The sequence below is a fragment of the Zingiber officinale genome, chromosome 7A, assembly GCF_018446385.1.
Source record: "Zingiber officinale cultivar Zhangliang chromosome 7A, Zo_v1.1, whole genome shotgun sequence".
NCBI classification, from domain to species: domain Eukaryota; kingdom Viridiplantae; phylum Streptophyta; class Magnoliopsida; order Zingiberales; family Zingiberaceae; genus Zingiber; species Zingiber officinale.
Window position 1 is genome coordinate 29,628,369 of NC_055998.1, and position 13,169 is coordinate 29,641,537.

The 13,169-nt window shown below is 48.2% G+C and overlaps 1 protein-coding gene across 1 annotated transcript; it reads left to right on the plus strand.

The window, feature by feature from the left end:
* Nucleotides 1–10,609: 10,609 nt before the first annotated feature.
* LOC121999316 (nascent polypeptide-associated complex subunit alpha, muscle-specific form-like) lies at nucleotides 10,610–12,199 on the plus strand. Its single transcript, XM_042554015.1, has 3 exons — nucleotides 10,610–11,203; nucleotides 11,288–11,629; nucleotides 11,702–12,199. The coding sequence occupies exons 1-3, from the start codon at nucleotides 10,610–10,612 to the stop codon at nucleotides 12,197–12,199; spliced, it is 1,434 nt and encodes a 477-aa protein (XP_042409949.1).
* Nucleotides 12,200–13,169: the final 970 nt, after the last annotated feature.

A 13,169-nucleotide genomic window follows, 5' to 3' on the forward strand; every position in this document is an offset into this window, starting at 1 on the left:
AAACCTACTCGATCGGGCACTCAATCACGACTGGCGTTAACGAGCTAGCCAATTTGGTTAAGTCGTCTGCCGAATGATTGTCTGATCGAGGGATCTTCTGTATAGTGACTTCTTGAAAACTTGTCAGTTTTTTGAAGATTTCTGCGTAGAGCTTGAGTCAGGAGTTGTTTATTTTGAATGCCCCTGACAACTACCAAGCGACTAGCTAAGAATTTGAGTGAATGAGGACCTTTGTAGCCCCAACGTATCGCGTTGCCTACAAGTCGGTGATTAACGCTTCATACTCGGCTTCATTATTGGTGGTCAGGTATTCTTGCCACACGGAGAGCTATATTCGATCTTCCCTTGGTGAGATCAATAGTATGTTGATCCTGCTCTCTTGCCGAGTGGAAGAATCGTCCACATATATTCTCTAGGTTGCTTCTGGTTCTGCGTTCTGGACTTCTGTGACGAAATTAGCTAAGGCATGTGCTTTGATCGTTGTTCGAGGTTAATATTGAATATCAAACTCGCTTAATTCAGTTATCCATTTGATCAACCACCCAGACGTCTCTGGCTTAAGGAAGACTTTTCCTAGGGTACTATTAGTCATGATGATAATCGGGTGAGAAAGAAAGTAAGGGAGGAGTCTCCAAGCGTCAAGCATCAGAGTGTAAGGTAACTTTTTTAGACCAGTGTAGTAAGATTCAGCATCTTTCAATATATGACTTAAAAAATACACAGGCTGCTGTTCGTGGCCATTCTTTTTGGCTAATGTCGAGCTGACCGCATGCTCGGTGGATAACAGATAGATCAAGAAAGGCTCTCTGACGCTCGTCTTAGCTAGCACAGGCAAAGAGTTAAGATACTCTTTGAGCTCTTCTAAAGCTCGGTAGCACTCTGCGCCCTATTGGAATCTCGTAGTTCGATGTAGTACTTTGAATAATGGAAGACTTTGATCGGACGTCTTAGAAATGAACCTTGAAAGCGCGGTGATCTGTCCGGTCAGCCGTTGGGCTTCCTTCAAATTGTGAGGTGGAGGCGTGTCTTGCAGGACCTTCACCTTACTTGGATTTGCCTCAATCTCCCACTCGGTCATGATATACCCGAGAAAACGATCGCTTCTCGCGCCGATCAGGCACTTGTTGGGATTCAGCTTTATTCCATAGCTTCTTAAAGTTTGCCACGTTTCCTCAACGTCCATACAGAGGTCGGCCGCTCGGAGGGATTTTATTAGTATGTTTGATCCCGTCCGGAAGCTGAGTCGGATGGAGGCGGGCCTTGGTGTACTGGAAGTTGACGGAAAGTCGCTGCGGCGTCGAATCTACCTGGTACCCCCTGAAAGGTTCACACGGGGCGGCTGACGAAGGAAGATGACCAGGACGATGACACTGCGGCTCTGTGCACACTCAGACGAGCCCACGAGTCGTTAGAGACCAGAAACCAAGGAAAAAGTCCCCGGGTCAGGCCCTCCGACGCTCAAGTCAGGTACTTTTTCCCTAGAAAGCACAGAGAAAGGACGAAAAGTAAAGACTAGTGAGAAATGACGAGTGAGCGTACCTGAATAAGGGACAAAGCATCCCTTTTATACTGCAACGGATGTTTCTGGGACTTGGCGGGTGTCAGGGAATGTCGGTTGTCAGGCTTTGTCTGGCGGTGATTGACACGTGGCACTTCCTCATAGGTCGGCGGTAAAACCAAAGGCGTAGCGAGCCCTGACTGTTAGAATATTCCCCGGCACACTGATTATTCTCTGACATTCTCTGATAGGTAGTTACGATTCCTTGACTTGTTTGTCCTGTAGACGCTGGGCCTGCATTCCGAGATCTGTACTCCGACTTGCTTCTGTATGTCGTTATCCGTGGTTCGTCTGTCCAGACCTATGCATGCGGCTGTATCCTGACCTACCTCTATTGTTATCCAAGACTTGTGCGTTCCGACCTGTACGCTAGAGCTGTATCCCGACCTGCTTCCGTCTACTGTTATCCATGGCTTGTACGTTCCGACCTGCGTGACTGGTCTGTATCCTGACCTGCTTCTGTCCTCTATTATCCCTGGCCTGTGCGTTACGACCTGCATGACCGGTCTATATTCTGACCTGTATCTGTCTACTGTTATCCATGGCTTGTGCATCCTGACCTGTATGACAGGTCTGCTTCCCGACCTGCATCGATCCACGGCAATCCGTGGCTATCCATGGCTTGTACGTTCCGACCTGCACGCCAGGTCTGTGTCCCGACCTACTTCGATCCGCTGTTATCCATGGTGTATACGTCCCGACCTGTACGCCAGGTTTGTTTCCCGACCTATATCTGCTTACTGTTATCCATGGCTTGTGCGTCCCGACCTACACGCCAAGTCTATTTCCCAACCTGTATACGTTTAACTGTTATCCATGGCTCGTACGTCCCGACTTGTATGCTAGGTCTGTTTCCCGACCTGTATCTGCTTACTTTAATCCATGGCTTGTGCGTCTCGACCTGTGCTCCAGGTCTGTTTCCCAACCTGTATACGTTTAACTGTTATCCATGGCTCGTACGTCCCGACCTGTACGCCAGGTCTATTTCCCGACCTGTATCTGCTTACTTTTATCCATGGCTTGTGCGTCCTGACCTGTACGTCAGGTGTGTTTCCCGACCTGTATCTGCTTACTTTTATCCATGGCTTGTGCGTCCCGACCTGTACGCCAGGTCTGTTTCCCGACCTGTATCTGCTTACTTTTATCCATGGCTTGTGCATCCCGACCTATGCGCCAAGTCTGTTTCCCGACCTGTATACGTTAACTGTTATTCATGGCTTGTACGCCCTGACCTGTACGCTAGGTCTGTATCCTGACCTTCTGTACTTTGCCTTAGACCTTTCCTTCTGCGCCTTTTTCTGGCCTGTGGGCCCACTTCTCAGCTTTACCTGGCCTATATAGGCCCAGCTCTCAGTTGTACCCGACCTGTGGGTTCAGTTTTCAACTGTACCGGGCATGAGGGCCCAATTATCGACAGTCATCGGGGCTGAATCCGTTTCAACTGGGAATCCTATCCTTTGACTACCTTGTCAGCTGAGACTTCCACCACAGTCACACAAGCTTGACTCCTGACCTCCACGTAAGCTTAACTTCTGACCTCTACGTAAGCTTGACTTCTGACCATCCCGACCTCCACGTAAGCTTGACTTCTGACCATCCCGACCTCCACGTAAGCTTGACTTCTGACCATCTTGTGGTCTTGACTCCTAACCACATCATCTAACTGACCCCATGAACATGCACCGCATCACAAGCCTCCCCTTCAAGTCTAGTCGAAGGAGGCTCTAGTCCGACTGACTAGACCCAAGTCCTTTTGTTACCTGACCTGGTTCCCGCGTCCTCTGCCGACTTGTTTTCCATCTATCTTCTGCAGAATTTCTTGTCATCCTAGGAGATTAGCGAGCTCCTTCTGTGCGTATGTTGACTCCTCAACTTCCGAGCGTAGTCTCCTCTTATAAATGCTACACTGTTTTCCAAGTGTCGACTCAAATTCCGAGGAAATCCCTTCACCTTCTCCTTCATTATAAAAGGTCCGAGCATCTAATGCCTCAAGATATCCTCTTGCCAATACCGTATCTTGTCTCCATAGAACCTACAATAGAACCTGGCGAACTTGCTTCTTTACTTCGACAAACTTCCCATCTGCTGGAGTTATCGGCTCAGAAAGAGGAAGCATCGCTTCAGCAAATTACCGCTCTAACGGAGTTACTAGCTCAAAAAGAAGAAATCCTGCTGCAGATGACTGCGAGCAGAGATCTTCAAGTGTCCCTTACTCATGAAATGGAAAGCCTTTGGCTAGCCGCCAAATCCAGAACCCGAGCTGAAATCACCCTCAAGCTAAAAGCACAATCGTACTTCCAAAGCCAGGTGCACTATATTATTTATTTGAAGATGAAGCATGAGGATGAGGTAACTCTTCTAAAAGAAGAGGGACGGATCAAAGATGAGACTATTGGGAAACTAAAGTGCACCATTGATCTTATCAAAGAAGATCTAACTAAAGCCCAAGCTCATCTATCTAGAAAGGATCAAGCCTCCGGCTCTGGTAGCCATGTAAACCCTTAAGAAATGTACCTCTGATTTTATCGAAATAAAGCCTATTTTTCGCATTCTACTCATGGTGTAGCCCTCCACCCTATTGCTCGGATGTCGTTATGTTTTTATAGAACACCTGTGTTTCTCTAATATTTCTAGCAAAAATAAAAAGAATAATAAAGATAACTTGCTTACATCATCTTCCTTTTACCTCATAACATATGAGCCTTTGGTCGAAACGAATGAGATGCTTGAGAATGTGCCTGTGTCATGAGAATGCGCCTGCGAAATTTCATATTTAGTAAGAACCCTTAAAATATGGCTTACTGACTAGTCCGACACGATAACTTGGCTTGTTGCATTTTGCGTCGGCGAATATAAGGAGTATTGACCGAGGATCGAGAAAATCATTGCACCAACCGAGAAAGTCGTTGGGCATGAGAGCTTGCTCACTTATAACTCGCACTGGGACGAGAGTCTGGGACAACCGACCGGGAAGGTCGTTGGACGTGAGAGCCTTGCTCACTTATAACTCGCATTGGGGCAAGAGTCTGGGACAGCCGATCGGGAAGGTCGTTGGGCGTGAGAGCCTTGCTCACTTATAACTCGCACTGGGGCGAGAGTCTAGGACAACCGACTGGGAAGGTCGTTGGGCATGAGAGTCTTGCTCACTTATAACTCGCACTGGGGCGCGAGTCTGGGACAGCCGACCGGTAAGGTCGTTGGGCATGAGAGCCTTGCTCACTTATAACTCGCACTCGGGCGAGAGTCTGGGACAGCCGACCAGGAAGGTCATTGGGCGTGAGAGCCTTGCTCACTTATAACTCGCACTGAGGCGAGAGTCTGGGACAGCCGACCAGGAAGGTCGTTGGGCGTGAGAGACTTGCTCACTTATAACTCGCACTGGGGCGAGAGTCTGGGACAGCCAACCGGGAAGGTCGTTGGGCGTGAGAGCCTTGCTCACTTATAACTCGCACTCGGGCGAGAGGCTGGGACAACCGATCGGGAATTCTTATAAAACACGTTCGGAAATAAATGTTGCCGACCTGGGGGTAATTTCTCGACTAGGATAGATGCTGCTGACCTGGGGGAGTTTTCCTGACCAGGATAGATGTTGCCGACCTGAAGGTAATTTCCCGACCAGGTATTACTTGAAGAGACTGCTTCGACTTCATATACAGGCAAGAGATATATAGTATTTGATGTATTGTGAAGATAAGAATATTTAAAATATTACTCAGCCCTTGGGAAAAGGATGTATTGCGGACTCGTGACATTTGAATTTCTTTTCCCGCCTATTTTCTTTGCTGTTTCCCAAGAAGATCGCATAGCAGACATTTTCCGTACACCCGCTTCATCTCATGATTTCCTTATCACGTCCATCATTAATACGCTTCCTAGGGGGGTGACACATGTCCCATGCATTTATTGCTTACGCCGTATGATGTCGTCGACTCCACTCCTTTGTGTACACGCCTTCCTATAAGTGCATGTCGTTCCGTGATCGGACGGCCCTGGGCGCTTTATCCAAAAAGATACTCGACTCATCTTTTCGATGTTCCCTAGGAAAACCTCCTTTATAAGCCCTAAAGGCAGTCCGTCGTCGTTGCCTTGAGCGTTTCGACTACCCTCGTCTCCCTGTTACTTCGCTGTTTCTGGTGTCTCAGCCCTTCCCATTCTCGACTCCTCACGCCTGGTGCTTTTCCTCTTCTTGACTGACCTCTTCTTCAACCTTCCTCATCTTGATAATGGCTGACGGTAAGGCCTCCCTTTAGTATTCATGTTTCATTTCTGATATAGATGCCACGACCTGTCTGTGATTCGGTCTGACTTGCGACTTAGTGATGCTTATGAACTTCGAGTTCCCACACCTCGTGAACACCCAGCGAACCCTCCTGAAGGCTTTATTAGGGGTGATCACGGATCGGGTTGGTTCGGTTATTGGGCTAAAAAACTATCCGGCCCTACTAGATCAGATAATGTAAAATCGGGACCTACATCCGACCCTATATCCGGCGGTTCTTATGTATCAGATATCTAACGGGTTGTCAGTTAGTTGGATATCCGATCCTATATCCAATGAAATATAAAATATAAATATAAATATAACAAAAAAAAAATTAAATGATAATAGACATTACTCATTACACGTTATAGCAGCTAATCGGAAATAGCTATTACAACGTGTAGCAACTTATCGGCAGTAGTTGCTACAACGTGTAATAGCTTATCAACATTAGTTGCTACAAGTAGGGGTGATCACGGATCGGGTTGGTTCGGTTATTGGGATAAAAAACTATCCGGCCCTACTAAATCAGATAATGCAATATTAGGACCCTACATCCGGCCCTATATCCGGCGGATTATTTTTTTTCGGTTCGGTTCGGGTCGGTATAAGCGGGTTGGTCGGTTTGGCGGGTTAACTGCTCTCCCCTAGGCTTTATGACTGTTTTTAGAGACCAACTTTTAGGAGGCCTTCGGTTTCCTATACCTCCCTTTATCTCTTCCCTGAGCCGCTACTTTGGTATCTGCCCCTCTCAATTTGCTCCCAACTTCTTCAGAGCTGTATGTCGCATTGTCATTCTATGTCGCATATACCAAATTCCCTTGACCGTTCAGCTCTTCCATCATTTTTATTCTTTCAAACGCTCGGAACCGGGAGTATTCATGGTACAGGCTAGGCCTGGTTACAAGTTCTTTTCTGACATGCCTTCTTCCAATAAGGGAAGGAAATCTCATTTCTTCTTTATTAGATCACCTGAACCCTTGGTCGAGCCGACCCCATGGTGTTCTGACATCCCTTCCAACCTCCCTGTATATCAGCATCAGCCTTTCTGCGACGCCGCTTCAGAAAAACTTCAAGGCGTGAGCGTTCGCTTGTCTATATTATTGTTGGAAGGCTTTTTGTATTCTTTCGGGCTCAGCCCAGTTCAGGCGGAGATAGGGGCTCCGTTAGGTAAGACCCCGTTTTCCTCTTTGCTATTCTTCGCTAACTGAGGTATCTCTCTTTCACTTTGCAGAGGCTGCCATGCTCCGAGCTTACTCTTCAGACATAAAACGCCAATCTTTCACTGTTTTGAAAGTTATAAGTGCGGAGCTTAAGCAAGGCTTAGCGGCTTCCTCCCGGTCTGCCCCTTCTTCCTCGCAGTCTGCCCCTTCTGCCTCACAGTCTGCCCCACCTACGCTGGCCAGGAGGCAGCTTCCTCGGCTCTTCCCCTGGACGCAGGTCCTGTAGAAGACCTGGCCACTGTCGAGCAGGTCGACGAAGAGCGAGCCGCGTCTCCGCCGCCGGCCAAACGTCTACGGCTCCAGCGCAAGAGGAAGAGGGTTACTCCAGCAACTCAAGCCTCACCTCCACTGCTTCATTCTTGCCGTCGCTCATCAACCGCCTCTCAATCTTCGGAGGCCAAGACTGTTACTCCCGACCGGGAGATGGTTATGGGGCTAGAGGTTCCCATTCTATCGCCACGAACATCAGCCCCAACACCTGGTCGGGATTTATTTCCTGAACAGGCTATTCTTCCCACTCAGGGCTTATCTCCCGGGCAACTACCCCTTCCCTTAACGGACCAGCCCGAGAGTTCTGCAACTCTATCCGCCTCCCTTCCGTTAGCTGCTCCAGTCTCCACATCTCGAGCCAGGGGGAAAATCTCCAAGAAATATGCTTTCACTACCTCCTGGCGCCTGCCTTCCTCCACCGAGTCCGACGCCGCCGAAGAAATTGCTGAAGAGGCTCCTCCCCCTGTTGCCCTGGTTCAACTGCAGGGTGATTTAGCGGCATCCTGGCGATCAGGCAATCGGAAGTCTTGGAATAATCCTCCCATGGAAGGGTTGGATCAAGCTTCTCGCCAGATAGTTTCCGTAAGTTTTCTTTTATCTAGGCTCCCCTGCCGGAATCTCTTGTAATCCTTCTTCCTATATCTGACGCAGGCCTGTTCTGCCAACCTGAGTGCCATTCAATACGCCTCTCGCTTGCAGAGGGAGAATAAAGTGTTAAAGGCTCGTCTTCAGGAGTTGAAGCTGTCGCTAACTCCCCGCGATCCCCTTAACCCGACCCCCGGGGACTTAGCGAGTTATCTTCGATTGATTGGGGAGTCTGCAGAGTCAGCCCGCAACATTTCCCATGCAGATTTTGACAAAATAAAGACCTTGGAAGCGGCTCTGAGGACAAGCGAGTCCAAACTGGCCTCTGAGGCGGAGAGGCGTCGCTCGCTGGTAGTTGAGCTGGATGAAAAGGATGCTCGAATGACCACATTATCCTCCGATCTGAAGAGTCTGCAAGAAACCCAGGAGACTCTTCAGAAGAATTTGTCAGATGCTCAGGGTCAGCTGGCCTCTAGTGCCGACCGGGAGAAGACCATTCAAGGCCAGTGGGAGGCCAGCCAAGCGACCCTCAAATCAATACAGGTCGATCTCTTGAAGGCTCAAGAGAATGCTTCCCAAAGTCAACAAGATTTGACTTTGGCCAGAGCTGATGCGGAGAAGGCCCGGGCAGAGCTGACAGATTATCAGGCGGGAGAAGTTGGTCATCTAAGAGCATACAGGCGAGCCTACGTCACCTCCCCTTTCTTCTTGAGGAAGATTGGAGGTCTGATGAATCTCATGCTATGCTGTGGTGCGGCCGACGGGGCTCGTCAAATGTTTGAGCAGGATCTGCTTCACGCTGCCCCTTCAGAAGACTTCTTAGACACTACCCGCCTGATGAGCGAGCTTCCGGACGGGTCACTCCCTTCCTTCAAAGATGATGATGACTTATTTCTCCTCCCCGAGCCTCCTACTGACGCTGAGCCTTGCCCCCCTGAGCCTCATGCTGACACTGATCCTTGATGTGGCTCTATATGCTGAACTTTTAATGTAAAAATGAAACTGTCAAACTTTCGCTCAAACTATTTGCTATGTAATTTCAAATTTGCCTTTGCCTTGGACTATTTAACTCTCTTATGACATATTAACCCTCTTATGATATGACATTATCGCTTATTTTCGATCTTTCCTTAGCTTGTTAACTCCTTATCAGCTGCTTTGTATGCTTCCTAGCCATTACGAACCTTAGCAATATGGAGATGTACTTTGACCTTCTGGTTTCAGTTTTATATAGCCTCGGTTGAGATTTCCTTTTTTACCCCGACCTGTTTTCCTTGCTTTTTTCTGCTGACCGCTCAACTTAGCTTAGCAAATTATCCTGGTCTGCTCTTTAAACCGTAATCCAGGTCAGGAAATAATTCCCGATCGGGAAATTTAGGGTTAAGACCAGACCGCCCATTACCCCTGTCTGCCCTCTCCACTGAAATCCACTTGTTCTGCTGCTCGCTTAGCTTAGCTTAGCAAATTACCTCGGTCTGCTCCTTCCACCATAACCCAAGTCAGGAGATAATTCTCGATCGGGAAATTGAGGGTTAAGACCAAATCGGGAAAATGAGAACATCTTTCCATAAGACATAACTGTTGCGTCTTTTCCCAAAATCCATCTCCTTGTACTTTGCGCCGGCACTTTTCCATATATACCCTTGGGCGTTATTTTCAAAGAAGATCCGTCGGTCCTCTTTGTTCCCGCCAATTATTGTGCACCGGTGGATGATGCCTGACGAAATTGCCCCTCCACCCAGCGGCTATAAATAATCTCCTTTCGCTTTTGCCTTCAGACTTTTCACGTCTTCTTCTTCTTCCCGCCGGAATCCCTTACTACTTCTGAATCTCTGTTTTTTCGTCGATAACTTCCCGCTTGATCTCTTCTCCTTCTATTTCTTTTTGCATGGCCTCCTCCTCTTTTTTTCCTTCTTTGGCGGCGGTGTACTATCCTGGCTCATCCACTTTCGACGAGCTAGATCGGGATGACCTACAATATACCTATGGAGTCGGGGATAACGTACATGTGATCATCCCCACCGGAATACACCAATTTTTTGCTCCTCCCGAGGGATATTGCACCTTCTTTAAAGAACAATTTGTGGCTGGCCTTCATCTTCCTCTTCACACCTTCTTTTCTGACATGTGCCGCCACTTCTGAATTCCCCTGGGACAACTGACGCCGAATTCTATAAGGATCCTCTGTGGATTTGTAGTGCTCTGTGACGTGTTCAAGATGTCCTGGTCTGCCCATTTGTTCCACTGCTTTTTCACCCTTCGGCGACAAGAAGAAGGCACGTTCCGCTTCCAGCCTCGTCTTCGGACTGCTTTTTCTCACCCCTGCAACCTTCTGAACCAAACTGGAGGAGCAAATTCTTCTTCATTCGATTTCCTCAGGAAGTAGAATGGCCTCTGCAATGGCAATCGTCACTTCCTCTGAGCCCGCCCCTGAAGGATTTTCATCTTGATACATCCTATATAGAAGCTTCCTCTCGTTTAGCTGGATGGCAACTGAACTTAACACGCTTATTGTCTGAGGAGTTGCTATCCTACTTTTGCCTGAGCTATCTGACTCCTGATACGCCTCACTCCCTGGGTAAACTTCTATTTTAGTTCTCTTCTAACTTCATGCATTTTATTTTTCTTACTGTAGTCGACCTTTTTACTCTGTCTTGTGCAGCCGAGGTCTTAACCCGTGCTTCAGAGGTTCAACCTCTTCCTATAAGTGACATGGAGATAATGAGGTGCGGTCGAGTTATTTTAGAGAGAAGATCGCTCCCCTACTCGTCCTCGACCTCTGTTGGTATGGCTTCCCCCGCAAATCCTCGACCCCGTCTTCCTCGCCGAGCCGCATCTACTGTCCGACCTGCCTCCTTCGCTCGTACCACTCGTCCCCAGACTGCACGCCCATCCCGGTCGATCACTCCTGTTCGTCCCCGGGCCCCGCCTACTGCTCCGCCCTTCACTCCGACGCCCCTTCAGTCAATTGATCCCTCTCGACCAACTTATATCCCGGGTCGCGGCCTCGGTCGAAGATTAGCCAATGTCACATATGCCAGCCCTGCCTTTAGAGAAGCCTCTCAAGCAGCTCGACGGGCCCATTCTATGAATGATTGTGTGGATCGAGATGCCCCCTCTGCTTCTCGACGCAAGGCTCGACTACCATCTGAAGATTCTGACTCAGATGATCAGCCTTTGGCTCAAAGACTTCGATGTCGAACCCCTCATCCTGTGCCAGACTCAAGCCCTTCCGCTATCCCTTCTTCTTCACCTCTTGTTGCAACCGCCTCTCCTCCTTCGCCTCCTATTGCGACCCCACCTCCTGTCCCGAGTTAGGCAGATGTTCCCCCTGCTCCGCCCGAGGTTCAGGTCGAGTTTCCAATAGCTCAACCTTCCACTTCGCAACAGCATCGGAGCACTAAGGTCGGCCCTTCGCATCGCCCTTCGCATCGCCCTTCGACAGCTACTTCACCGCCAGAGCCGTCTCAAGTGCCCCCTTCAGCTCCTTCTGGGTCAGCTGTCGGGCCTTCTGGATTAGCTGCAAGGCCCTCACAACCTCCACCACCTGTTTCTCACTTTTGTCGTACCACTGCTCCTTCTGAGGTTGGGCTACAGTCACGGTACGATGTTCCCACCAGCTTCTTGATAATGAAAGGTCGTTTGGCCACCTTGTGGGGAGAGAGCATGCATCAGATAGAACTCTTGCCGCCCCATGCCCAGATGGAGAGATTCTCTGAGTTGTATATCAAGGTAAGCTTACATGATTAATTACCACATATATTATCCTCCCCATTCTTATCAGATGTTTCCTTTATGTCCCAGGCCTGTGCAGAGTCCCTGATAGTAAACCAGTCATTCCATTCTATTCACCATCAAAATAAGGTGCTACGGGACAGGGTTGCCGAACTAGAGCTACAACTGAATGACCCTGCACAAGCTAGCCATGCCCTGAGGGCCGAGATAAAGGATCTGACCAAAAGGAAGAACCATCTGGAAGTATCCTTGGCTCATACTAACCACAGGTTTAAGGTTCTTCAAGAAGAAAAAATCCAGGTTGATGTTGCGCACCAACAACGCATGGACCAACAGACTTTAGAGCATCAACGATCTATTGATCAATTAACCCAGAAGCTGAGAGCTGCCGAAACTTTAGCACAGGAGCAGGACAAGAAATTAAAATTCCAGGTAGCCCAATTAATATCTCAAACAACAGAACTTCTGACAGCCCGGACTGAACTGGCTCAGGCCCCGGCTACTACTGAAGGTGTATCTACAGCCCTGGCCATCTATAAGGAAGGAGAGAATGACCGCTGTCAATAGAGTCGCGCCTTGTATCTGCGATCTCCAGAATTCTGTACACAGGCAGGGCAACGTTTCTCCACCTCTGTTATATATGGTGCGGCCGGGGCTCTACGACAACTTTATAAACAGGGCTACTTAAAATCAGCTCCTCCTCCTGAATTTTTAGATCATGACCGGATCCTTAAGGATTTTCCGGATGAGATTTTTGCTCCTTTCAAATGATACTTATTTGCTTCTTGTAACTTAAAGACTTTCTATGACATACTTCATTTCTTTTCTTAATGCACATTCATTTGCACTTTGAAGTTTACTTTGCTAAAATTTCTTAGTCTAATGAAAGAAATATTGAGATGTACAGTTTTCGCTTGTGACATATCCTCTTACCGCTCTGTTCGGTTTACTTTTAGCCACGGCCTGCTATCTCGACCTGTCAAACATCTGTCCGCCTAGTTTCTTCTTTCTTTATATGATTCTTTAAACTCGGTAAGGCCACAAGTAGTTAGCACTCCAAGGCCGATCTAACCTTTTGCCCTGATTATCCTACAAATAGTAAGCTCCGGATAACAAATTCTTGATAACTTTGTAGGGTCCATCCCACTGCGGTGCTAACTTGGACACATCTCCCACAGGCTTAATTTGCTTCTAGACCAAATCTCCTTCCCCAAAGAATCGAGGAATCACTGTTCTATTATAATTTTGCCTCATTCTTTGTTGATAGGCCTCCAGCCGAGCCGTCGTTCTGTTACGGGTTTCACTAACGAGATCCAGCTCAGCCAAGCATCATTCTACGTTTTCTTCATCATATAATGTCCTCCTGACTGATGGTACTCCTATTTCTATGGGTACTACCGCTTCGTTGCCCTAAACCAGATGGAATGGTGTCAGACCAGTACTTTCTCGGGGTGTTGTACGATAGGCCCATAGAATGCTTGACAGCTCCTCCACCCAGTTACCTCCCACATGATCCAGCTTAACTTTCAGACCTCGT

Coding starts and splice junctions, on each gene's coding strand:
- LOC121999316 (XM_042554015.1), top strand. CDS start 10,610: ATGGAGATAATGAGGTGCGGTCGAGTTATTTTAGAGAGAAGATCGCTC. Junction 11,204..11,287: donor CTATTGCGACCCCACCTCCT/GTCCCGAGTTAG, acceptor ACTTCGCAACAG/CATCGGAGCACTAAGGTCGG. Junction 11,630..11,701: donor TCTCTGAGTTGTATATCAAG/GTAAGCTTACAT, acceptor TTTATGTCCCAG/GCCTGTGCAGAGTCCCTGAT.